Source organism: Hyaloscypha bicolor (genome assembly GCF_002865645.1).
Source record: "Hyaloscypha bicolor E unplaced genomic scaffold K444scaffold_98, whole genome shotgun sequence".
Taxonomy (NCBI): domain Eukaryota; kingdom Fungi; phylum Ascomycota; class Leotiomycetes; order Helotiales; family Hyaloscyphaceae; genus Hyaloscypha; species Hyaloscypha bicolor.
In genome coordinates, this window is record NW_020194600.1 from 325,671 (window position 1) to 353,512 (window position 27,842).

Genomic DNA, 27,842 nt, shown 5'->3' on the forward strand with positions numbered 1-27,842 from the left:
CTATATAGATAACCAAGCTAGTTTACTAAGATTAAAAACTTCTTCTAATAAGCCGGAATAAAGCCAATAGATTAGAGCTATACTAGCCACTAAAGCCCTTATAGCTAAAGGAGCTAGTATAGAACTAATCTGGGTTCCTGGCTATATAGATATAATTAGAAACGAAGAAGCAGACATACTAGCTAAAATAGGTACTACTTCTCCTATATTAGAACCTGAATTAGTAAAAACCTCCTTTGCTTTCCTAGGGATCCAAATTAATAAAGTTAAGAAATAAAAGTATAGACTACTTTTGGAATCTTATACTAAACCAAAGACCTAGCTAGAATTATATAGTAATATATATCTATAGAAAGTATTCAAGAAAATACAGCTACCTATAGGAACTCTAAGGTTACTAGCTAGTACCTTCTTCTAATTAAAGCTAGGCCACAGATACCTAAAGTCCTATTTATATAGGCTAAATATAGTATCTAATAATAAATGCAAATATAGTAAGACTAAGAATATAAAGCACCTCCTTTTATATTGCGAGCTATATAAGGAGGAATGATTTAGACTATTTAGTCTATTTAAAGGTAGCTTAGATACTAGTACTTTTAACCTATAAGTTCTATTATATATAGAAATTAGTATACCGAATATACTAGTATTCTTAAAAGAGACTGGTTTATATATAAGAAAATGGTATTTGAACTAAAGCATAGAAGTGGAAGAAGTGAAAATAGGAGAGGAAATAGGAGAGGAAATAGGAGAGGAAATAGGGGAGGAAATAGGAGAGGAAATAGGGGTGGAAATAGGGGAAGTGGAAATAGGAGAGTAGGAATAGGGAGTAGTAATAGAAATAAAGTAATAATAGGAGAGGAATTGTAATTTATACTTATTTTCTTTATTTCTTTATTTCCTTACTATTACTATTCTAGGGGTACGTCCCTAACTATTTATTATACCTATATTAGAAATTGGGCCTATATATAAACTATAGAGATATATACTAGCTAGCTAGCCATACTATATAGTTCTAAACTAATAAAGTATATTAAAAGGAAAAAAAAATAAAAAATTAACTAGCTCTCGAGCCATATATATAAAGAGGCCTATATAAATATCTATAGCTTTTTTAAAGGCTCCGGTTTCTATTATTGAAATTTAGATAAATGAAATACTACTACCTTAGTAATTATAATAGTAAAGAACCCTAAAAAGACAATATTTAAGCTTATCTAAATACTAATTAATAACTTATATAAATTATAGTATGGCCTTACTCCTGCTTTATAAAGTACCGAATTCCTATATAATAAGATTATTACCTCTTATTAAGGCTTACTAGTATACTAATATATAGTCTCGGACCTTCCTAATAATCTCGGCTAGCTTATTAATAAGCTCTAATTATTTATTACTACTTATAAGAAGAAGTAATAAATTAATACTAAAACCTACTTTACTAATTAATAATACTATTCTTAAAACTCTCTAAACTATTATTTGTCCGGAAATTATTAATATAGACCTAGCTATAATTTCGGAACTTATAATAACTATTCTAAGTCCTATAATTATAATAAGTATATTCTAAAGTCATATTTTATATATAAGAGACCTAAATACTACTTATAAAAATATATACTAGAGAAATAAGAGGCTAAGAAGGCTTAATTCAAGAATAGAAATATTTACTAATTTAGATCCCGAAATATCTATAACTTTAATAAACGCTTTAGTAATACTTATATATAGTATATTACTAAATTCGAAAAAGAAGAAAATAATAAGAATAGTAAGAACAAACTAGTAGGTAATACTTTTAAAGCCTTACTAGCAGAAACGAATAAAGGAAAGAAATATTATTCTAATTCCTATTTTACTTTTATTAAGAGCTTCTTAGCCGCTTCTATAGCTCCTGCTTCTACTATTCCTATAACTAATACCCTTATAAATAACCTTACTTCTCTTTTCCTTATATATTAGATAATAAGCAAAAACTATATCTTAGAGCCTATTAAATAGATAAAAGATACCCAGATATTTATAATTAATAATATATTAAGATATAATACTTATTACTTTTATAGAGTTATAATTAATACTAGAGCCTCTAAATTCTCAATTACTAGTTCTAACTAATTTCAAGCTTTATAATAGACTAATAGTAGTATTAAACTTAATAAAACTACTAAAGGTTAAATTAATATCTAGTTTAGTATCGGATCTATATCTTCTATTAGATCTATAATAGTAAGAATACTAATTAGGCAAGTATAATTTCATATTATACCTATAAAAACTCTATTTCTACTTAGCTTAGCTAATATAAATAAGCTAGGAATTTACTTTAATAATCTTACTAATTATTTTATTACTTCTAATAAATGCTTTATACCTATAATATAATATTTTGGATACTTTTTCCTACTTTAGAATACTATTCTATAAAGCTTTATTTCCGAATTCTTTACTTATAACTCCTGCTTTCTTATAAAGATTAAATTATAATATTTATACCGCCATTTTAGTTATTTATTTATTAGTAAGCTTCGAAATATACTAGAATAAGCAGGCTATAATATTAATATAGAAGCCCTTAAGTACCTTATAAAGTATTATAAGTAATACCAGAAATTCGGATAATTACCGGAATAATTTAAGTTTAACCTGAGAGATAATATTAGCTTTAATTATTTTATTATTATTAATATTTTCTATATTTCCGGTAAGCCTATATTTTATATTATTAATAAAGGTACTAGATATTAAGCCGGCTAATAGCTTTAAAATATTAGTATATTATATATTTGGGATATCCTAAAGTAATATTAGATTAATACCTATTTAGGCCTTTCCGATTAGATTATAGCAGATACCGGAAAGAAGTTTACTAGTAAGGAGTTTGCTTAGCTTATAAATACTATAGGAACTAAGGTCAAAATCGTTCCTATAGAAACTTATAGTTCTATCAGAATTATAGAATACTATTATAGCCCGATTTAATATATTTATTTTATTATTATAGCCAAAATTAATGAAATTAATAAGGATACTATACTTTAAATAGCTTTTAAGGCTATTAATAATTCTACTAGACCCGATAGTATTATTCTAATTCTCTTGGTTTATAGTATTTTACTCCAAATAACCGAATATAATACCCTATTATTAATTATATTATAATAATTAGTAGTACTTAAGAAGGTAATAGTAGAAATTCAGAAGCTTTAAGCTAGATACCAGATTATAAATACCCTAAATACCCGAAATAGTTCTAGTACTACTAATATTTATAAACTTCCCTTAAATTCGGACATTCTTATATAATATAAAGGAAATACTAGTTAATCTAATAGTTAGAATAGGCCATATAAGCTAGTAGCTATTAACGGGAAGAATTATATACTAGCTTTATTATATAGTAATACTATTTTTTACTTAATCTTTATAAAGCCCTTTTATATAGGAAATATTAAGGTTATTACTAATAGCCCCGAACCTAAACCTGTTTCCGAACTTTATAGTAAGGCTAAAGGTAATACAGGTATAATTTCTCTTACTATTTCTACTATTTTACTAAAATATAATAGAGGATATCCTTATAAGAACCCGGATTTTATAGTATTTCTATAGGATAATAACCTATATAAGAACTCCTATTAAGTTAAAGTTACTAGCTTCCTAGAAAATGGCATATTTAAGATTACTTCCAGATCTCAGATACTAAAGAAGATATATATCTTTAATTCCCGGTTTATTAATAAGATTAAGAATAAGGGTATAGAGAGAGAGTTTAAGAAGTCAAGACTAGTTATTCAGGCTTATAATAATAGTAAGAAATATATAGTATTAATATAATTACCTATTATTTAATATATTAGCCAGAGAATTATCCTTAATATTACTATTATAATAATAAATATTATAGAGCTATATTTATATAATATCTCGCAAGCTTATATCTAATTAATAACCTTACTTAACTATAATTTTTATATTAATTTACCTTATAAGCTTACTAGAAAGCTAAATTTAAATAATAATTCAATTCTAAAGATTATAAAACTACTATATAGTATACTAGAAGCTAGGAACTACTAGTTTAAGACTTACTATTCCTATTATATTAATAAGCTTTCTATAGAATAGTTAACTTATAACTCTTGCCTTCTCTATAGCAAGTAATTCTTTAGAATTATTTGCTTTTAAACTAATAATACCTTATTTATTAGAACTAATAATTTTATAAAAATAGAGTAACTAAAGCTTTAAAAGACTAAGTTCTTAACTAAGAAATATAAATGCCTTACTATTAACTATAATCTCAAGTTTAATAAAGGTATTATTTATATAAATATTACTAGAATTATTCTTATATAGGAATACTAGTATAAAAACCTCTAAATTATTTCTATAAAAAATACTACTATTATAAGTAATAGGAGTACTATTTATTAAGATCTCTTTATTAAAGACTAATATATTACCTAATATACTAGAGAAGTATATATTATATTAGTCTATTAACTAGAAGCTTTATATAACCTATTAATTATTACTTAAGCTATTAAATCTTCGGAAACTAATATAAAGGCACTTAATAAGTACATTTAATAGTAAATTAAGAATACTACTAGAAGACTAAGATTCGTAAAGCTAGTAAAGAAATTCTTATATTTAATTATTTTTACGAATACTTTATTTATAAATAATAGAGATTTCTTTTCCTAAATTAGATATATTCTAGTTCTAATAAATAGAACAAGATATACTAATATTATTTACTAGTTCTTTACTAAATACAAGAGAATTACTAGAAGTATTCTAGCTTTAGAACTTTATAATATGGCTTATAGCTTTAATATAAGCGCTTTAGTTAAATCTATAATTAATAGAATACTAGAAATAGAACTATTATTAGTAGTTTATACGGATTTGAAGTTGTTATATAAATGCCTTATTAAATTAGGAACTACTCGAGAAAAGTATCTAATAATTAATATAATATATTTTTACTAGATATATAAATAATAAGAGATTATAGAAATTAAATAGATTAAGGGAGAATTAAATCCTGCTAATTCCATAACGAAATTAAAGCTAATAAATGCCCTCAAATATCTAATTAATACGAATATTATATAATTAGATATAGAAGAATAAATCGAGTATAGATAGAACAAGAAATAAATATATAAGATAAGAGAATATTATAGGAAGGGAAGTTATATATAAAAGGCTATAGCCTTTAGTATATAACTAAAACCTCGGAAGTAATATAGATATATAGAGTATTTGGGAAATCTGGTACTAGGCCGGATTAGAGAATTTATATATAATTAGAGAAAAATATTATTTTTTGCGTTTTTAAAGAGTTTCTAGTATTAGTATAGCTATTTCTTTAGGAATTATATATATAGTTACAGAATATGAGATACGGGATATAGGTAATAGAATATAAGTAATAAAATATAGGATATAGGATATAGTTATATAACCTCGCATCTTATTAGTAACTCGACTAGTAGACTAGACTTCTTTAGGCTTAGTAGATTTAGGAATTATATATTAATATTATAATATTATAATTTCTATTTCTGAATAATAATAACTTTACTAACTAATATAACTAGTATTTTCATACCTATATAATAGTATTATATATTACTAGTAAACTAATAATTATTAAAAAAATATATAATATTTTCCCGGGGTTTATATTAATATAAAAAGACTTATTTATAAAAAAAACTTTAAAAAAGAAATATATATATTAATTAAATTATTTCAAATTTTCTTTTAAAAAATTATTATAATATTTTTATATTTCTATTTCTATATTTATATATTTATATATTTCTATTTTTATATATATTATATAATATTATATAATATTTCTTCTAGTTTTTAATAATTAAATAATTATATTTATAATATCTAATTATATTTATAATTTTTAGTAATTTTAGAAATATAATTATATAATACTTATAATAACTAAACTCTAATTTTAAATAATTAGAAAAATAATAAAACTTATTATAATAATTCTTTTTATTTAATTAGCTATTTTTATTTTTTATTTTTATAATAAAAATATTACTAATATTTTTAATAATAGTAATTATTATATTATTATTAGTTTACTAGAAATATATAATACTATTATATAATTATAAAATACTATTTATATAAATTAGTAAAGTTATTATTCAGAAATAGGAATTATAATATTATAGTATTAATATATAATTCCTAAATATACTAAGCCTAATAGGAACTAGCTACTAGTCAAGTTACTAATATAATATAAGGTTATATAATTATTATTTATATCTCATTATTTTTAGTTACTTTTATATTATATAACTATATTATATAACTATTAATAACTATAGCTATACTAATACTAGAAACTTTCTAAAAATGCAAAAAACAGAAAATAGTACTTTTCTCTAATTATATATAAATTCCCTAATCTGGTCTAGTACCAGATTCCCTAAATATTTTATATATTTATATTACTTTTAAGATTTTAGTTATATACTAAAGGCCGCGGCCTTTTATATATAACTTCTCCTCTTATAATATTTTCCTATCTTATATATTTATATTCCCTAATCCGGCCTAGTACTAGATATTTAGATATTAGATATCTAGATACTTAATTTCCTAATCTGGCCTAGTACTAGATACTTAGATACTAGATATCTAGATATCTAATACTAAAAGAATTTCTATATATATTCTTTTATTTATATATCTATTTTTTACTTTATTTATATTTAACCTATTTCTTTATATCTAATTATATAGTATTTATATTAATAAGGTACTTAAGAGTATTTAATAGCTTCGATTTTATTATAAAATTAATAGGATTTAATTCTCTCTTAATTTACTTAACTTCTATAATCTCTCGTTATTTATATATTTAGTAGAAATATATTATATTAATTATTAAGTATTTCTCTTAAATAGTACTTAATTTAATAAGGTATTTATATAATAACTTTAAATTTATATAAATAACTAATAGTAGTTCTATTTCTAATACTTTATTAATTATAGATTTAACTAAAGTACTTATATTAAAACTATAAGTTATATTATAGAGTTCTAAAGCTAGAATACTTCTAGTAACTTTCTTATATTTAGTAAAGAACTAGTAAATAATTTTAGTATATCTAGTTCTATTTACTAGAACTAGAATATATCTAATTTAGAAAAAGAGATCTCTATTATTTATAAATAAAGCATTTATAAAAATAATTAAATATAAGAACTTCTTTACTAGCTTTATAAATCTTAGTTCTCTAGTAATATTCTTAATTTACTATTAAATATATTTATTAAATACCTTTATATTAGTTTTCGAGGATTTAATAGCTTAAATAATAATTAATAAGTTATATAAAGCTTCTGGTTAATAGACTAATATAATATATATTTCTCTAGTATATTAGATAATATATTAATTTTTAATAAAAAGATTTTAATAAATAGTACTCTTATTACTTATAATAGTAGTATTCTTTATAGAAATAATTTAAAGGTTTTTATATTAATATTCTTATATAAGAATAATTCCAGTAATATTTATATAAATAATATCTTTATTAAACTTGAGATTATAATTAAAAGTAAGAGATTTATATTTCTTAGCTAAGAACTTAGTCTTATAAAGCTTTAGTTACTTTGTTTTTATAAAATTATTAGTTCTAATAAATAAGATATTATTAGTTTAAAGGCTAATAATTCCGAAGAATTACTTACTATAGAGAAGGCAAAGATTATAAGTTAATTATTTTATAGAAAGCTTATTAATATAATAGAAATAGTAAGTTTTAAACTAGTAGTTTCTAGTCTCTAGTATATTATATAATAGTTTTATAATCTTTAAAATAGAATTATTCTTTAGATTTAGCTCTCTAGTAAGCTTATAAAATAAATTAATATAGAAATTATAATTAAATAAAGTTATTAATTAGATATAGGCTTATAAGATATTATATAAATATAATTCTATAATATTTATTATTATAATAGTAATACTAAAGATAATTCTCTGGCTAATATATTAAATAATAAGTAATTATATTAATATTATATATTTCTTACTATTATTATAAGTTTAAATAACTAGTCTCGATTTCTTAAGCTCTTTTTCTATATTCTTATTCTTAATCTTATTAATAAACCGGAAGTTAAAGATATATACTTTCTTTAGTATCTAAGATCTAGAAATAACCTTAAATATGCCATTTTCTAGGAGGCTAATAACTTTAACTTAATAGAAATCCTTATATAGTTTATTATCTTATAGAAATACTATAATATTCGGGATCTTATAAGAGTATTCTCTATTATACTTTAGTAAAATAGTAGGAATAGTAAGAGAAATCATACCTGTATTACTTTTAGTCTTATTATTAGGTTCGGGAATAGGTTTAGGTTTAGGGCTATTAGTAATAACCTTAATATTTCCTATATAAAAGGGGTTTATAAAAGTTAAATAAAAAGTAGTATTATTATATAATAGAGCTAGTATATAGTTCTTTCTATTAATAGCTACTAGCTTATATAATCTATTCTAATTACTAGATTAACTAGTATTTCCTTTATACTAAATAAAAATATTCGAATTTAGAAATAATTTAGAAATATTAGTAATACTAGAACTATTTTAGGTATTTAAAGTATTTGTAATTTAATATCTAGCTTAAAGCTTCTAAATTTCTACTATTACTTTCTTAAGTACTACTAATTACTATAATATAGTAAGTAATAGAATATTATATTTAGTTATTTAAGGTAAAGTACTATAAACTAAAAGAGTTAAAATAATACTATTAGGTTCTATAAAGTTATTAATAGCCTTAAAAGCTATTTGAAATATAGTATTCTTATTAATTTTATTAACTTTAGCTATAATAATAAGATAGGTATATTAAATTAGGCTATAGTAGTATTTTATAATTCTAATAAAGTTATAAGCTTTTATAGAAATAATCTTAACCTTAGTTCTTATAGTATTTATAAGCTAAGCAAATTTCTTATTAGTAAACTACTTTCCGGCATTTATTATAATCTAATTAGAAGAGCCTAAATAGTTATTAATCTAGTATTACTTAAGTATATTTCAGGTATATATTATACTAATATTCTAGAGCTATTAGCTAGCTTAATATTAAATACTTTTATTAATAATATAGAATATAGGCTTACCAGAAATATAGAAAATATTAATAATAATAAAATAATTAAAGCTAATATTATTTTTTAGATTAAACTTAAATTATTTAAATAATTAGCTATTATAAGAGAGAAACTATAATAAGATAAAAACTTATATAAAGTATACTAGAATATAAAATATAACTTAATAATAAATTAATAAATTAAAAGTATAAATAGTATATAGTATATAAAAGCTTAATTAATTAAATATTTATAAAGAATTATTCTCTAAATCTATAAAAAAACTAGCTTTCTTATATGATTTCTATAAGTTATATATAAAAGACCGCAGCCTTTACTATATAATCTAAACCTCAAAATTACTAAAATAACATGATTTTTAATAAGTATAGCCTATTATATTATACTATATTTCTGGTATTACTTATAATACTTTATAAAATACTTAAGGGCTTTTATATTAATATTATAGCCTACTTATTCTAGTATATTTTAGAGCTTACTAATAAATAAATAACTAAAATAATAATATAAATATTATAATTTAATCTTTATAAAAAAGCAGGAATTATAAGTAAAGAATTCGGAAATAAAGCCTTATAATATAGTATTCTAAAGCAAGAAAGAATATTTAAAATATTATATTATAAATATATATTTTCTAATAAAAATAATAAAATAATTAATAAGATTATTAAAATAGATCCCTAGCTTGTTTATATTAGCTAAGCTAAATAAAAATATAATTTTTAAAAATATAATATAAAATTATACTTATCTAATTAATATACTTACTATTATAGATCTAATAAAAGATATAGATCTAATATTAAACTAGATATTAATTTAATCTTTAGTAATTTTATTAAGTTTAATACTATTATTAGTTTATTAAAGAGCTTGAAATTAGTTAGAACTAGTAGTTAAGTATCTAGAAACTCTAGTATTAATTATAACTTTATAAAAGTAATAAGTATTATATCTTAATATATTATTAATTATAAAAGTCTAGGCGTTTTCTATTAAAAATTTAATAGGTTTTAAGGCGCGGTTTTTGCCTATTATCTAATATATAAGAAAAAAGGAAATAAGGTTATTTATAAGAGTATTAGCTATAGTTATTAGTAAAGTAGAAGTAATAGAAGTAGCTAAAAAGCTTTTAACTAAAATAAAGTAAGAATCTGAATAGTATTTTTCTTTTTTATTTATTTCTACTAATAAAGCCTTAAAAGTATTATTTACTAGTTTATTCTTATTACTTTTATTATTCTTTTTACTTTTAGCTTTAGTAATATACTATATATAAGTATTACTAAAGCATTTATTAAAGTTACAGGTATTTCGGAATCTGAACTAATAGATATTTCTATTCTTAAATCGAGCCTTTTTAGTCTTTTATTTCTCTAGTATATATTTCTATAAATAGTATTCGGGTTTCTTATATATAAAACACGACTTTGGGATATAATTATTATAATTACAGGGCTTAGAATAGTTATTACGGGTTCCGAAATTATGGCTAAGTTCATATTAATAATTTCCGGAGAAATAATAGCTTAGAAAGTTCTAAGAATAATATTATTAATTAGTAAAGAAGATTTCGGGATTAGCTTATTATTTATTCTTATATATAATAATAGATAACTAAAGCTTATTAATAAGCTAGCCGAGATTTATAAGAAAATCTGAGATTATATATCTATATATCCGGGAGCCTTAGTAATAAATAATAATTTTATTATAAAGAAATTCGGTATTTTATAAATTAGGTATAAAACTATACTATAATTAATATAGTTTATTAATTAGTAATTAAATAGTCTCAAATATTATCTTTTCCGGAAATTTAGCTATTATAAAAGCTAATATAGTAGTATTTTACTTATCTATATTCCGATATTCGAATTTAGGGCCTTTAAAAAAGCTATAGATATTAATATAAGCCTTTTTATATATATATTAAAAGAGCTAGTTACTATAGAAATAGTTTTGAACTAGTTTCTTTAGTATAATAAAAAAAGCTCGTATTAGTACCTTTTATAAAAGCTTTATATATTAGTAAATATTAAGGAAAATAGTAATTTTATAACTAAAATTACTATTAGATCTATTATACTTTTACTTTTTAGTATAGTTCTTAATAACTTCTCTAATAAGTCTTATAATTAAAGGAAATTAGGAGTTATTTAAATATAGTTATAATAATAATAATAATAATAATAATAATAATAATAATAATAATAATAATAATAATAATAATAATAATAATAATAATAATAATAATAATAATAATAATAATAATATACTATTTATTTCTAAAGCTTTTATATTAGTATATAAATCTAGTAGAAATATAAGATATAATAATAAAAGAAGTAATAAAGAAAATAATAATATAAGAATATTAAAAATAATAAGTTCTAGGTATTTGTTTTTTATAAGAGTAATAAAGCCTAATAAGATTAGTTCCTTAATAAGGTCTGGTCTAGCTACTAATATATTCTTATTTAATTATATATACTATTTATTTTCTTTTATAATTATATATAAAGTATTTATAATAGTATTAGTACTATTATTCTATTATATAAATATACTATTATACTAAAAGATTTTATATAAATATAGTATTTCCGGAAGTTCAAATTTATTAAAGTTTCCTTAATAAGTAAAGTTCTTAAAGTTATATCTAAATAGCTCTCAAAAATTATTATTAATTATTTTATAAAGAATATATTAAAATAGCTTAGTATTTAAGAACTTAGTTATCTTATCTATCTTAGTAAAGTTTAGATTAATTTCATATCTCTACTTTTTTACTAATTCCTTAAAATTATTATTATCTATAAAGTAATTAGATTAGATAGATTTAATAAAGAAATTATTTACTATAATATATTCGGCTATTATATATTCTATAGGCTTATACCTAGTTCGAGATATAATAATTTATAAGAAAAATAGATTCATAAAAAGAAAAATAGTTTATAGAATAGATAGTTTATAAAAGATATTATATTTAAAGTAAAAATTTCGTTTATAACGAGAAATTTAGGAAGTGAAATTTAAGAAGTAAAATATCGAAATTCCGGGAGAACTTAATAATTCTAAAGCTTAAGAGCCTCAGGAATTTAAAAAAAGTAGTTTTTAAAAGGGTTTTATAGGAATTAAATAGAAATAGAATAAAATAGTTAAATAACTAACTATTTTAGTACTTGGCAAAATTAAGTACTTTTCCTACTTATATAATCGAATTATAAATAATAGGACTAATAGATATTTCCTTCTTTAATATAATATAATTAGACTATAGTAAGATTAAATATCTTTCCTGCCTATATAACCGAATTATAAGTAATAGGATTAATAGTTATTTCCTTTTTAACTAGAATAATAGCTTTGCCCCTAAGTAATTAAATCTTAGATAAATATAGCTTAATTCTTTCTAATCTATATATATAAATAGATCTTATTCTAATCTAAATATAAACTAATTAGTATTAGTTTACTAAAAATATATAGTACTATTATATAGTCGTGAAATACTATTTATATAAGTTAGTAAAGTTATTATTTAGAAGTAGGAATTATAATATTATAGTATTAATATATAATTCCTAAATCTGCTAAGCCTAATAGAAACTAGCTACTAGTCGAGTTACTAATATAATACGAGGTTATATAATTATTACTTATATCTCGTTACTTCTAGTTACTTCTATATTATATAACTATAGCTATACTAATAATTATATAAAATAATAATTAAAAAATAGCTTAATAATAATTTATTATTTAAAAAGCCTTTTATTATAATTTTAATAAACCTAGTTATTATTTAAAATAAAATATACGAGAATAAAATCTTTTATAAAATTATTAAAGTTTTTTATTAAAAGTTTTCTTTTTTTTACTAAAAATTAATTTAAAATTTTTAAAAATAATATAAAATTTTAAAAAGCTATTTATTTGAAATATATTAGTATAATTTATAATATAATTTATTATAATAAGCTACCTTAGTATCTAATTAGAAAGGCTAAGATTAATTAATAATTAAAGACAAATATTAAATAATAAAAAGAACTATATTATATTTAATATAAAAATATAATTAAACGGATTTGAATTACTTTTAAGCAAGTTTAAAAATATGAAATAAAACTATTTAAAAATAATAGATTATATTTTAGGTATATTAAAAAGAAATTAGAAATACTAGTAAAAGAAGATCCTAACTATTTTATTATTTCGGATTCTAAATAGGAATTTTCTATTAGTTTTTAGTACTTAGGAAATAAGTACAAATAAATAGAGGGTTAAATATAGTATAGCAAGCTATATTCTATTAAAAACGCCTTGTTTTAATAGTTTTAAGGTTTTGGTTATATAATAAAGACTAGGGCCTTTTATATATAACTTGCGGGAATTATATAAGAAAGCTGGCTTTTCTATAGTTCTAGACAAGAACCCATCCTTCATATTTAATTAATTGAGCTTTTGTATACTGTATACTATTTATGCTTTACTATTTATGCCTTTGATCCTGTTATTTTGCTGTCAAGTCACGTTTTGCGCTCTGGTGTACTTTATGTGGGCTTTTGTCTTGTCGCAGTTTCCCTCCCACATTGTCTGATTAAAAGAAGCTCTAAAGGGAACCTCTGGATCTAGCTAAATAAAGGGGCTGCTGAGTAAGCTGAGCTAGTACCCGTATCCGTACGACAATATGGAAGCAATAAGGTCCCGCTTGGTGGTGAAAGCTAATTGACAAATCGCGTCATGAGCTGTGGCACGTTGTCTTTGCTTTTGTTGGTGAAACGGGTCGAATGATCGAATCCGCTTTGTATCCTGGAGCGCGCAAGGATAGTTACATGGAGTTATGATGCGTTGATTGGTGTGCGAAAGGCATTGAATGCGGGGGCGGGAAGGAGAAGTCATGTGATACAAGCGTATTTAAGGTCGTTAGTTACACTTGAGATTGAGCTTTGCATGTTGATCCAGACACGGAGTAATGTCAGATCGATATTCAAGTTCATTATGAGGCAAAGTTTGCTTGGTTCGTGATTTGACGAAGCTTGGATCACGTGTTAGGCGTAGAAAGGGGCTGAAGCGAATGTGCTAGCGATACGGGCTCAAATGTTTTGGTCCCAAAAATGAAGGGATGGATTATCAAATATAAAAGTAGCTAGAGTGCTAAATACCGATAGTAAACCGGACACATGGGCCTCGCTTGCATGTCCTTGATGACTTCCACACCCTGGCCAATCATCATTCTAACTGCTTCCGATAGTACGAAGATGAAATCGTTGAAGACAAGCTCCAAAAATTCCAAGTTTCAAAGTAATGATAACTACTAAACCAAAGAAAATCTCCTCAATAAACAACTCATGACGACTACACTACTTTGAGAAATTTGAATTGTCAAAAACTAGAGCAGTAACCTCATCATAGAGAGCCTTTATATCCTTTAAACAGCTTTGTGCAATTGCCGCTTGTTGTGGTGTGGGGTTTTGTGCCAACACGTTGTTCCACCCTGCTGACAATTGGTTGAGCCTTGTCTGTCCGTAATTTCGGTAATGGCTTGTCATTCTCCGGGTGAAGTAATTGATAAAGACGACGTAAATTTCTTCAAATTGAGTTGGCTGTTGATTTGGAATGTGTGGTTGCTCATAGGTGTTGAAGATAGTGTCAAATGTGTTAAAAGAGGCCTTTAGAGCATCGTGGATTAACCCCATTTTGCTCTGTACTGGGCCGTCGTCGATATAGTTGAACACGGTAATGCCCTGCAGACGGAAGTTTGAATCAGCCTCTGACCTTTGCTCGACGTTGAAGTACCTGCACAGAAATTACTCACCGACCGCATGAGATCCAGAGCGTCTTGAGTGTTACGTGTTGTCGGGGTTGCTACGAGTGGACCCCAGACGTCATTAGATGTGACATCAAGAGCGCGCCATACTCGTGTTTTCACAAGATTCAGGACATGCTCCAGGTTTGCCATCACGTCAGGATTACTGGTTGAACCTAGGGCGTCGGCAAGGTCATCGAAGAGATTCCCAAAAGGTGCATCGGCTGGAACATTAGGCCATAGCCTGTAATCAACGGCTGCAAAATTCTCTATGATCGTGAAAGGAATAGGCACCAGACCTGCCGGTGTAATAGGTCCGTTTCCATCCTGAAGATCCATACTTAGAGTCTGGGCAAATTCGAAAATCGCCGGTACGGTGTTGCGCTCAAAGATGTGCTCTGCATCTACAGCGACAGCATTTGGACCATCGAGCTCAGCATCATCTCTGATACTCGCATCAGTACAAATACCCGGATTGGCAAGCGTGTACGCGTGATCGTCGCCGGTAGCTGCTTGCAAATTCTGTCCATTAGCACCGTTGATGTACGGAGCACTCTGCCAATTAATGATCGTCACAGGGTCGGCACCGGCAATAACCTGAGCCATATTGCGTATTGCGTAGTTTTCCGAAGACCCTGTCCGTTTGTTCAGGCTGCGGGCCTTGAGACCAGTTGGATCTGAAGTTCCATCCGGGTCGTCTTCCAAAGACCGGTCAATCCGTGTCAAGTTATGTCCACAGACCAGGACACCGTTGCCGATATGTTTGCCATCCAAGTTGTCGGCTGCGCATTTTGCGAGGGCGTCTTCGATGTCGCCGGCTGAGTTCCAGTCTGACCCCCACTCTGACCCGGTCTGGGAAAGGCCTAGTACCGACGAATCAACGACCGCACCTCCATGTATGAGTGTAAAGCAGAAACCACTATTGTTTGACAATGCAACAGACTCCTCAACAGATTGTCCCATCCACTCTGGAGCCGCTTCATGATCTGGAGAAGGGTATTCATTAATGGTAGCCGCATAGTTAAGCTCTTGAAGGCGCAAGTTGTATAAGAATGTGTTAGGGCTAACACCATGGGTGCTGATGAGCTGGCCCTTGATCGAAACCCATTGTCGAGGAGTAAGAGTGGAGTTGTCGTCGCCAGGCTTGACGACTCCTGGGAAAGCTCTGTGAGCCGTGAACTTGTCTGTGTGCATGAAGTGGAGTTCGTGGTGTATGCCATTGTAGGTTCCGTTCCCGACAGGAGTCCAGACATGCTGTGGAGCATGACCTAGCAACATACAACTTGTCGTGCAGTTTCCCACGGGTTCCCAGTGTGAGTGTACCTGGAAGTGATGCTTTGAAGAGGACAGACTGCGAGCGGGAGTACCGACTCCTGGTCCACCGTCCAACAAATATACCGAATAGGTGAGCCATGCAATGCCGAGGGCAACGCATCCGAGAGTGTCTCCATCAGCATCAGGGGCAGAGACTGTCCCGCAATTGCTATCGGCCCATTGTGTTTCCCTACCGATTACAATCACATTAAGATTGATTTCCGAAAATATAGGCGTATCGAACAAAAGCGTATCTCCTAGGCCATAGACTGGCGTTTCGAAGCCCGGAAGAAAGGTATCTGAGGGTTCTGAAAATCCCGGGCCTGGAGTGCCTACATTGACAGCACTGCTGCCGGAGGCAACGTAGACAGGTAGCCCTGGGTCGGCGCAGCAGCCAGGATCATCACCTGACCCACCATTTCTCGAACCCGGGCAGATATTGAACCAAGTACGAGCCTAAGTATACGCAAAATGTATCGCATCAGCGTGGGTACCTTAACGGAGTTGGAGGGTGATGAGTAGCACACGTACAGAGTTGACGCGAGGATTAACATCGTGCATATCTGCACGTCCCAGTCCATTTAGATTTGGGAAATGGAAATTGGTGCCCCTGTCATTGAAAGCTGAGCCTCGCCAAACTTCTCCTGCATCGGACCACGTAAATGAACTGCCAGAACTTGGAATTTGTCCTTGGTTGTAGAAAACAGTCACATCACCGGTGAACTTGTCAGCCCAGTGGAAATCTGCTCGCCCATCTCCTGGAAACATCAAGCCATGTGTTAGCAATGAACCATCCAAAGAAGTTCCTACCTCCATTGATTTGGGGAGAAGAAGGAAAAGAGAGCTTGCCGTTAGCGTCAGCAAAATGAATGTTTGCCCGATCCCAATTTTCCGTCTTTTTGACCTGGCCGACATTCACCCAGTTATTGATGCCCATATTCAGAAATCCCAGAGTTCGGCCGTCTGGTTGCATACAAAGGTAGTCTGGCCTTTTGTCGCCACTAAAGGGTCCAAATGTCAGTGCTTTACTCAGCGAATGGTTACTCTTCTTACTTGATATCGGCAAATCGAACGGCGAGGTCGGAAAGACCTATCCCGCCCCAGCCATATGCACCAGGCTCGGCAAAAATTCCTTAATTTCCGGTATCGATAGGTATCGATGCCAGAATCGTAAGGTATCGATAGTATCGATAGTAGTATCGATTCCCCGAACCCAATTCCCCCCCTTTACTTGCAATTAACTTTAGAACCACTTCTCTTATAAGAAAACTTTTGGTAGCGCAAATATTCTACTTGATTTAGGCTTTCTATTTAGCTACTTATCTTATATTTTAGACCAAAACTTATCTCAATGCGGCTATTTTAAGTAAAAATGAGCTTTTGAGATTTTCGTGAGGCTCGCTTATATATTTAGCGTCTTGATAAGAAATACGAATACGGGGCTTAATTCTCCGAATACGAGGGCTATTTTAAATTTAAGATATTATTAACTTTTATTAATAATAGTAAGTATTTATTTTAATAGAAAGACTAGAAATTAAAGTAATTATATAATAATATATTATTATATAATTTAAATAATAAAAGAAAGAGTTAATTTTTGGGGTAAGAATCGATTCTGGTATTAATACTATCGATTCCTTGCAATACCTGAAAAATACCTCTACTATCGATACCGGTATCGATGCCTCAGGTATTTTTGCCGAGCCTGATATGCACAGGACGGGCCACTGATCGCGCCCATAGCCGTGAATGTAAAAGCTCCTGTGCTGGCAGCATACGACGTTTTCATCCACGTCATTGTCCCATCGTTTTGATTCAACAACACGACATCACACTTGCCGTCCCCATCTATATCGGCTAGGCGGATGCCTCTTCGATCATAGATGTGACTTCCGAAGAGATTGGTCGACCCTTGGATCCATTGTTGGGGATCCCAGATATGTTGATTGCCAAAGAAATAACCTTGGCCATCTGGCGAAACCCTAGTAATAAGTTAGTTATTTCTTATGATTGTCAGGAGCTCATTTTACACCAAAGCGTAAAAACCGGACGTCTTGATCCACTGGAACTCCTCGAAAACAGAAATCTTTGAAAGAAATAAGGACTTTAAAGCGTCAAGAGTAGAAACTAATTAAGTCGACAGAAGGAAACATAAGATCTTACCACACGTAATCGTCGCTGCCCGTTCCACGCATATCGCAGTACATTACGCTGCAGTTGATTAGCACTATAATACTTTGAACTTGAAATTGGCCTTCATCATAACGAGCCTGCAGGCGCTTATTGGTGCAGCGATTGCACAATTCGAGTCATCAAACTAACTCATGGCATCTAGAGAAAGAATAGGAGGAGCGAGAGTGGAACATCAACTAACCCATCACCCTTCAGATGCATACCTCCAGTGTCTTCGTTCTGAAAAACATTCATGCAAATATATTGCTGGCCATTTAGGGCTGTGCAAGACTTCAGCCAAATGTACTAATTGCCCCAACGTTAGTCATACGCATCTCGAACATTAGAGGACACTTACATCAGGTCGACCTGTTCCAAAAAGCCTTCCAAACCGAATATTCGGCCTGGCCCCATTGACACCCATGCCTGCATGCGTGAGGCCCATGAATTGCCAATCTGGTTTCATTCCGTAGCCTGTACCACGATTGTTGATGACAGTGGTGATGGCGCCTTGGGTGTTCATGTAAAGTCTCTCTGCTCGAAAGCTGTGCGAAAATCAACACGACGAGAAACACCACCGGTTACTGGTTCTAAAACTTACTCGCCATTGAGATCTCCTGTTAAGATAAGTCAGCTTTCGATATGCAAGAACGGACGGAGTAAGAATTACGCAGCATGATTCCCGACACGAAATCCTTTGTGTCGACTGGCTCCGTATCATTTTGAGAACCCAGAATGAAGGTGTTAGAGCCTGACATCTCTTGCCAATAGGCAGGGGCATCCCCTACACCGCCATTTCGCCAACAGTGAAGACTAGGGGAAACCAAACAGTAATCCGCTCTGCCGTCTCCATCCATATCTAAACGAATGATCAGCTTTGCCTTGTCCTAGCGAAGAACGTTCGGAGGGAAGGATTACCACCAAAGCGCACCGAAATCCCATTGGAACCTGAGGGAGCAGTCATGATCTAGCCGAACTTAGCAAAAAGGAGGATCAATGAAACGAGTAACTATAAGACGAACTGATCCAAGATATGTGAAAGTTCCATCTCCATTATTCTTCGAAGCGCGAACGTTGGCACTACCATCTACACAAAGGAAGTCATCTGGTTCGACATTAGCTACCATACAGTCATCGAATATGCGAGCTTGTAACGTACCTAAACCGTCATTATTCTACATCGCACACATAGGTCAGCACATTCTGCCATTTCAAGGGCCGGGACATACAATATCTGCCCAATGTATCCCTATTGCGAATGCGTTAGTAATTTGCGCGTCAGGTCAATCATATCAGGACTTGAGACTAACCTGCAGGCGTGCAATTGAATCCCGGATTAAACGCCGTTGCTGCGCCAAATTGAGGAGGATTACCTCCCTGGTTCAGGAGGTAAATATAGGAATAATGGGCGTCTTTCCCGTTCACGAGCGTGTAGGATGCTATGATCAGCTCGTCCAACTCGCCGCCACGGGGTGCTCCACCCCCGTTGATGATTTGCGCAAACGCAACTCCAGAGAAGTCTGCAACACCATTGCTGTATGGGCACAGGTTTAGGGTGCCTCCCACGGCAACCGAGCCAAGGGAATTGAAATGGTGCGCGTATGGTCCATCATCATAACCACTACCTCCTTGTGTTTGATGTCCGTTACCAGACCCTCCGTCAGAGAAACCTAGTACTTTAGGACAGACATGGGAGTTGCTGGCTGTGCCGTCGGGTGCCCCGTTGTTCTGAGGTGGTGAGATCTGGGCTTGAAAAAAAGGATCTTGGAATGCGTTCCACCAGACCGCCGCCATTTTTTCATATCCAAAATCGTTTGGATGTATGCCATCGACTGTTGAAAGATCCGACTGGGTGATAAAACCATCGTTCATGTCAGCTAGGACGACAGCTGGATTATTAAGACTGGCGACCATGGCTCTGATTCCAACATTGACCGAATTCACACACTAAAGTGCTCAGGGCTTAGTAACGCGTTATCAAAAGTCTATGGAGAGGTATTGACTGCTGGGTTGTGTATACACCGAAAGAACAGTGAATGGGATGATAACCCAAGTTTAAGCTGGGGAAGATAATTGAGATGCTGAATTGGACTTACAGCATTATCAGAGGGACTCGCATTGACAATGAGGGTTGAGACAATGATAGAGACACCAGGCATACCGCTCAGACACGTCTAGTTGTTAAATTAGCTCCATTGATTCTTGACTTTTAGGGAAGCGGATCAATTAGGAGAGCCATTCACGCTTCTAAAACTCTCCATTCGAAAAAGAACACTTGTAAGAAGATCAACGTACCTGAATGAGACTCTGGAGTCTATTGGGTGCATCGGGAGGATCAATATTTTGCAAGCAGTCGTTCGTTCCAGCATTAAGAAGGACAAGATTTGGTTTGTAGCCTGCGGTAATTGCATTTTGTGCAACTCCTTGGACTTGAGAGATAATGAAGCCGGGATATCCGGAGTTTTCCTAGACAGAAGGTTTTAGCAAATGAATTCCAGGCCAAGCCTGGGGGAGTATCTGGGAAATTACATTGTTCACCATCGATCCGTCAGCCTTGCTTCCAACCATATTGACCAGCCAACCCTGCGACCGCAATTGATCTCTAAGAGGCTTGCGGTACCCATTTCCGGTGGTGGAATCAACCCCCTGAGTGATCGAAGCGCCAAGTGGAAGAATTCGCAAATAGTCACTCTGTTTTATACGCCGCAACAATTTTGCTCCTTGAACAACCTCAGCTGTTTGAGAAGTGCTCAACGTGTTATTCGACGGAAGGCTGTAGGTAGTGATGTTTACGACATCATCCGCAATAAGAGGTGAAGGTTCTCCTGAAATAATTGGCGGGACTTGAGTAATGGATTGCGTAGCAAAGGTTAAAATACCTAGAAGAAAAGAAGCTAGCAGACGTGAAGGCGTCATGCTGGGCATTCCTGTTACGGTTGTCAATCAATTTTGTTCTCTATTTGAAGCGCGGCAAACTTGGCATTAAAGGGGAATAGCGGTCATCTTTACATATTTGATTTCAGTCGTACCGCACTATTGCATTCGGAAGACTCTCTCCTTGTACGCCTTCTCTAATCTTGACAGATGAGGATAGGGCTTGGGGGTGTGTGTGACACGCTGACTGCATGACTTTGCAGCCCTAGACTAGTCTGACATCTGATGGCTGCGCCTTGCTGGCCAGCTTCCAGCGAATCTTTCGCTAACATTGTTATATTGGTGCTACTCAGCCTATCAAGTAGGTTGTTGGTGGTTGCAAAATGGACAGTTTCCTGATTTAGCATATTGCGAGCAGTGGAAACCCTCTCCATGCAGGGGTTTTAGTTGAACCATAGTATTGCTTAAAGAAGCGAGACAGCTAGCCGAGCAAATAAATAGATTTTGTGGCAGTTATATTTTAGGCATGTGCTTTGCATATACGGAGCATATGCTTTCCTTATACTCTGCATATGTAGGGACTACTATAGGAAGGTTCGGGTTAGCCCCGAGCTTGCGAGGGGGCTTACGGTCAGGGGTTAGGGTCAGGGATTAGGGTCCGGGTTAGTCCGGGGGTTGAGGGGCAGTGAGAGCCTTCCGTATTGGGATATATTAAAGCATAAAGGCCGTACAAGTTAGGGTTAGCATATGCTAAGTATATGGGTTCTATATACCGAGCATATACTAATTCTAGCTATAGTAAAGCAAGATATATTCTAAATTACTTATTTGCTTCTTAGTAATAAGAGTCAAGTATATACTAAGTATATGAGTTTTATATGCCGAGTATATATTACAAATAATAGTAATAGTAAAGCAAGATATGTTCTAATTTACCTATATACTTCTGAGTAATAAAGATTAAGTATATGCTAAGTATATGAGTTCTATATGCCAAGAAAGGTTATGCTAGAGTAATAGTAATAGTAAAGCAAGATATATTCTAACTTACTAATGTGTTTCTTAGTAGTAAAGGTTAAGCATATGCTAGAAGTATGCCTGGCGGGCCGTTGGGAGGAGGTCGGGGTTGAAAGGAGGGTGTAACGAGGACTGGTGTCTATATATTATTAAAGCTAGTAGATATAGTGTGGTTTTTAGTGAGGAAAGTTGATCCATATTATGGAAAATACAAGGGTGTTCTCGCTAATTGATAATATGGATCAGCTACTGGCTCCTCCACGCACGGCAAGCATGCAGCCGTTCAAATCCGGACAAGACCCTGTTCGAGAACGGAAAAGGTTCGTAACTACCAGTATTCTCAGGCCCGTTTGGATCTTGGGTGGCTTGAGAAAGCTAGCTGATGATTGGACTACTATCTTTGAGAGATATGAAAAGTAACATGACTAAGAGAATACATGCACGAGAAAGATCGTGGCTTTCTGTGAGAACTAAAAGGACCGACTAATTAATCATCCGCCTGAATGGGGTCGAAATCACTTGTGAACAAGACCTCGCAATTAGCCAATACTCATGAGTGCGGGGAAAAATCTCGTGACTTTCGAAAGCTATCGTGCTAAATCACTTATTGTTGTTGAAGCAAGTACGCAGAGTATATTTCCAGAGGCATTATCACCTCCATCAAATTCAAAAGCTAGTCTAGTACGTTGCTTAACGTTAATTTGCAAAGAACTATAGCTCTTGGGTCCAATAGTGGAAACAACCGAGCAATTGTGGAGTATGGGATGCCTGCCAACTCTGCAAACTATCTGAATTGCTGAAAAAACTTCTCTTGTACTCGATGGAGGTTCTGAAAGCTATGCTAGACCTTCTTTCGGAAAAATAGGCGCCGGGCTTGCAGCTTTCACTGGAAAGCTGCTGAGCTGCGGTTACATTATAATTGACGACATAAGTGAACGACCCTTCCCAACGTGAATGTGGGTAAGGATACGAATTGCGGTGAGGGAATAAGTATGGGTTGACATGCAGGAAATCAATAATACTGTGGGTGACTCTGAAGAAAGATGGTTGCATAGGGTGGTATTCAACAATATCGTGAACGATTTCAAAGGACGACGGTTGCCCCACGAGGTGAAAAGAGCTTTTCCGGATTTGGTATGCTAACGGAGCGCATGAATAGACCCAGGAACTTTGGGGGCGGGTCGTCCCGTTGACTGCAACGCAATGACCATTTCTTCAGCATCCCGCTTTCAATAGATCTTCAGGGTCGACGTGCGTACCAATAGGGGTGCTTAGTATCTGTCACACCAGCCGAGATGAGATTCAACCGCCTTGGCAACGTTGCGCCAGGCGCTTATGCGGACGAGCAGCCGTAAGTCCGTGACCCTTAACGGAGTTGCACTAATGCTTGACCTAGGTATGAATCCTTCCTGTGTGTGCTCGGGGACTTGACTAAGGGGCTTCCCATAGGGTTACTGATCCTGCAGGAAACCGTGCATTCGCTAAATCGGCTAAATCCCACTTGCCCGCTGAGAACCGTGCGAGCATGTACTTTGGGGGCTGCTAGTAGAGCGGCACATCTGCAGTCAGCAACAACTACAAGTGGACAAGTGGTGGCGGGGGGCAGAGAACTCACTACTCCTTCCAATGACCAAAGAAGGATCCAGGCGCTTAGATAAGGCCGACGCAGACATGACTTGCAAGAGTTAAGTAAAGATTGGAACAGAAACTAGACAGAGCGCTAGTTCTGGGAGTTCTAAAGCTTATTTCTCTACTAATATTAGGACCTTAATAGGCTAGGGGCACCCCGTTCGGCGCCTCACAGGAGCGTATACACACGTATACCTTACGCACGTATATCCTTGAGGATATACTTCCTAAGCGATTACAAGGGACAGAGGGACGTGCGTCTTGCCCACCTTTTGTGCGCGTGCCGGGGGCTAAAGAATAGCCGAAAAAGAAAGCCTTATTTTACGATAAAATTATAAAAATTAGTTTGTGAAGTGTGGGGGAAGGGGCTTAGAAGGGAATTCAATTCTCAATTGCATAAGCACCCGTTCTAGGGTTTACCCAGAGAGGGTGCTTATGCATTCTAATCAGAGTTGGCCTCCTGTCATTTCCCCTTTGGGCGTATACCCATGTTTTAGGAATGCTACGCGAGCAAAACAGGGATGTTGCAGAGGTTGGCAGGGGGCACACTGATTTTCTTTTCAACTTACGAGCCATCTGAAAATTGAGGACTTCCAGATCGGGAAAGAGGGGTCATCGAGTATCACGTGACTCCACCTATATCATTAAGCCCGCTTGCATTTGCGACGTCGTAGCTTTCTCCTTCCCCAACATCGACCTCCGTTTGTGCAGTATCGCAACTAGAGAGAAAAAGAATTGTAGAAACACTGCCAGGTATGTCCATGAGAGCATGTGCATCGATCGTGTGGCTTTGACCAACCTGTAGTAATGTTCGCCCAGGCTCTAGAGTGAAGCAGCTTCAGCTTCCTCTGTCGGTGAAGCTAAGAACATGACCTTGATGGACAGCTCAAACGTCAACGCTGCAGGCGAGTCACCACCTAATAAGGATCTCGGGGGGCTTGGGTGTCTTCACGACGACTTCCCAACGGACTTAAAGGTTGAGACAATGCCGGAGCTGGTATGCGAACCGTGCAGAGCTTCATTGCATCGGAACTGATAGTTTCATGTGCAGTTCAAGCCCGGTGATGGCAAAGTAGGCTCCGACATCAACGAGATGCCAGATATGCAGGACGATGCTAGGGGCGGTAGTAGCGTGACGATAAAGACCGAGCAGCGAGCCCGCTTCACTTTGTTCCCGAAACTGCTGTTCGAGATTCGGACCATGATCTGGGACAAAACATGCAAGGAGCCACGAATTGTCGAGGTTGAAGTTCGAGCTTATCGCAATCCGCACAGACCTTCTCAACCATCGTCCATCTTTGACTTTGAGTTCAGACCCCCCATTGACTTTGGCTTTACACCTCTGGGACCTAACCCAGCTGTGTTGCATGTATGCAAGGAATCCCGAGAGCAAGGTCTGAAGCACTATGCTAGGCTTTTACAACGGCCACTCGGTGATATCAATCATGTCCCTGACACTATAATATACATGAATCACGCGGAAGACACTTTGTGCATTTTACCCCACAACAAAGTGCAACCAATCGATGCAGGATTTTACATTGCTGTAACAAGCGGGTTTCCCAGCAACTCAGCCGCGGCAAGAGCTGCTGGCCAAAAGGTTCGACGCCTAGTCATACCAATACCACCAACCGCTAGATTCGTTGACTACCCAACGATGATCATTCTCAAATGTACCTGTCAGCTTAAAGAGGTGGTGTTTGCGACGAACTGGGAGGCCAAACCAGAATCCCAGAACGGTGAATCGTCCAACAGTATGCATCGGAGCTACGCTAATGCCCGGAATCTAATGGAGCCCGAAGACGGTGCAGATACGGAAGGCGACGCATTGATCAAGGGCTTGAGGGATCATTTGGACGAAATGGCAAAGAAGTATCCTAATGATCCGATACCCAAAGAAAGACAAGCGAAAGTCCTATTTGGGACACTCACCTGGACCAGTATCGCTACCTAATACGGCAGAGATTAAGGGACGACGGACTAGCATGGGGTATCGAGAGCGAGGGTCAGCGAGTGGGCGCAGCAGCAGCGGCGCTCGAGTTGAAGGATTTTGTTCATGTTTGAGCAACGACGGAGGAGATTTCCCATATGATAGAACCCTTCGGTCTACTTTTAAATGCTGGTGAAAGGTGCGATGAGCCAGCGGGCAGTGTTGGTAAAGGAGCATGTGAATTACGGCCCAGGATTAATCGTCATTGGGAAATATAGGAACGGAGAAAGGCGTCTTCGACTTCAAGTTCAACGATTGTGAATTTCAATTACTCTCCATCTTCCGCTTGAAGCTCAACGAAGTCCACAATGTCGTCCCCACTCGGCAGCCAATGACCCCAGTTTCCGCCGCTCAACATTACTTCCTTCCTCAAACTCCCTTCAAGAACCACTCAGGCACTCATCACTAACAGAATAAAAGTCGCTACTTGAGTATGTAGGACTCGGATTACGCTCTAATTCCCCACTCCTTGCTAGCGATTTATCCGATGTCGTGGATGCGGAGCGTGTCAACGAGGGTGTGGATGCGCGGGCACAGCTCGAATCAGAACAGTGTTCGTTGTCTGCGTCTGAGTCATGGCTGCCTCGGAGATGAACTGTGTTGGTCATTTCGGAGGTGGGTGCTTCTTCGATGGTGATGGGGAACATCTTGTTTTTATGATGGGTTAGATAGGGTATAAGCTGTTCTCGGAAGGGGTTTTGGGGAATTCCTGGTGTTTTGGCTTAGTTCTGAAGAGCGATTTGTTGATTAGAGGATGGAAAAGGGCATGTATTTATAGCTGGAGGATATGTTGGAAATACTGTTAAGCCATGCTTTATTCACTACACGACTTGAATAATCGACACGGTCTCCATTCAGCTGTGCTTTCTAGAGCGTCCGTCCTCATACCAGCAAAGCTCTAGAATATGATTTAGGCAAGGACACAGATGCCGTCTAGTACCTCAGATAAAGAGAAGTGACATCTCCATAAACATTGTAATTATCTACAAACCGAACCAGGAACCATCCAGGTCATCTTTGATAGGTCCAATGCTCGCTCCCCAATGATTTCTTCCAATTTCCTAAGTTGCTCCGCTCGTCGTGCATTCTTTGCGGTCATGCATGTCAATCAACAGTGTATTACTGCGCCAAGAAGTCACTCAAAGCTCGAATAACTGCACATATTGTTCTCCCGTGGCTCAACAAACTTAGATGAGTGCTCAAGATGTGTTCATATCCAGCATCCGCACCCTTTCCATACTTGAATGTATGACTTAGCTCCCAAAAAGGTTCGCCAGTTCCATTCTCGCCAATGCAGTTGTTTCGAATTTGGAGGTCAGAATGATCGCCCCGAGCAAAAGATGGTAAATTTCTCTCTGGGTTGGACGTTCAGAGATGAGGAGCTGGCTTGCCCATCCCATACTTTTTAGGAAGAATATTAACTTTAGCTCTAGTATTAATTATTTCTTTATATTTAATACTGCCTTATAAACCTCGAAATATAAATTAGAGGCATAAAGATTACATAATATACTTATAAGCAAATAATATTCGGATATTAATATTAATATTTTTAAATTAAATAATCTAATTAATATTAGATATTTGAGTTACTATATTTAATTCTTTAAATATTTTATTTATTATATAAACTATAGCTATTAATTTTATAAATCTTCTAGTTTATTTAATTATATTTAATATAATAGTATTTTTTACTTATAAAATAATAATAATAGTAAAATAATATATAATTAAAAAACATATAATAAACCTCGATTATTACAGGAATTAATTAGAGAAATTAATAGCTCTTTAATATTATAT

At 33.0% G+C, this 27,842-nt stretch overlaps 2 protein-coding genes across 2 annotated transcripts; one reads left to right on the forward strand and one right to left on the reverse strand.

The window, feature by feature from the left end:
• Positions 1-14,335: 14,335 nt before the first annotated feature.
• K444DRAFT_592028 (carbohydrate esterase family 3 protein) lies at positions 14,336-21,442 on the reverse strand (the record flags this gene model as incomplete). Its single annotated transcript, XM_024878219.1, has 16 exons — positions 14,336-14,975; positions 15,047-16,807; positions 16,883-17,109; positions 17,162-17,352; positions 17,405-17,483; positions 18,083-18,336; positions 18,518-18,565; positions 18,729-18,832; positions 18,885-19,071; positions 19,214-19,385; positions 19,445-19,493; positions 19,549-19,685; positions 19,837-20,429; positions 20,576-20,700; positions 20,822-20,992; positions 21,056-21,442. The coding sequence occupies 16 exons, from the start codon at positions 21,440-21,442 to the stop codon at positions 14,592-14,594; spliced, it is 4,869 nt and encodes a 1,622-aa protein (XP_024735056.1). The 3' UTR covers positions 14,336-14,591.
• A 3,288-nt stretch (positions 21,443-24,730) lies between these two features.
• On the forward strand, positions 24,731-26,270 carry K444DRAFT_664654 (uncharacterized protein). Its single transcript, XM_024886990.1, has 3 exons — positions 24,731-24,799; positions 24,866-25,043; positions 25,098-26,270. Exons 2-3 carry the CDS (start codon positions 24,915-24,917, stop codon positions 25,998-26,000), a joined length of 1,032 nt encoding a protein of 343 aa, XP_024735057.1. The 5' UTR covers positions 24,731-24,799; positions 24,866-24,914; the 3' UTR covers positions 26,001-26,270.
• The last annotated feature ends 1,572 nt before the right edge of the window (positions 26,271-27,842 follow it).

Coding starts and splice junctions, on each gene's coding strand:
- K444DRAFT_664654 (XM_024886990.1), top strand. CDS start 24,915: ATGACCTTGATGGACAGCTCAAACGTCAACGCTGCAGGCGAGTCACCA. Junction 25,044..25,097: donor TTGAGACAATGCCGGAGCTG/GTATGCGAACCG, acceptor TTTCATGTGCAG/TTCAAGCCCGGTGATGGCAA.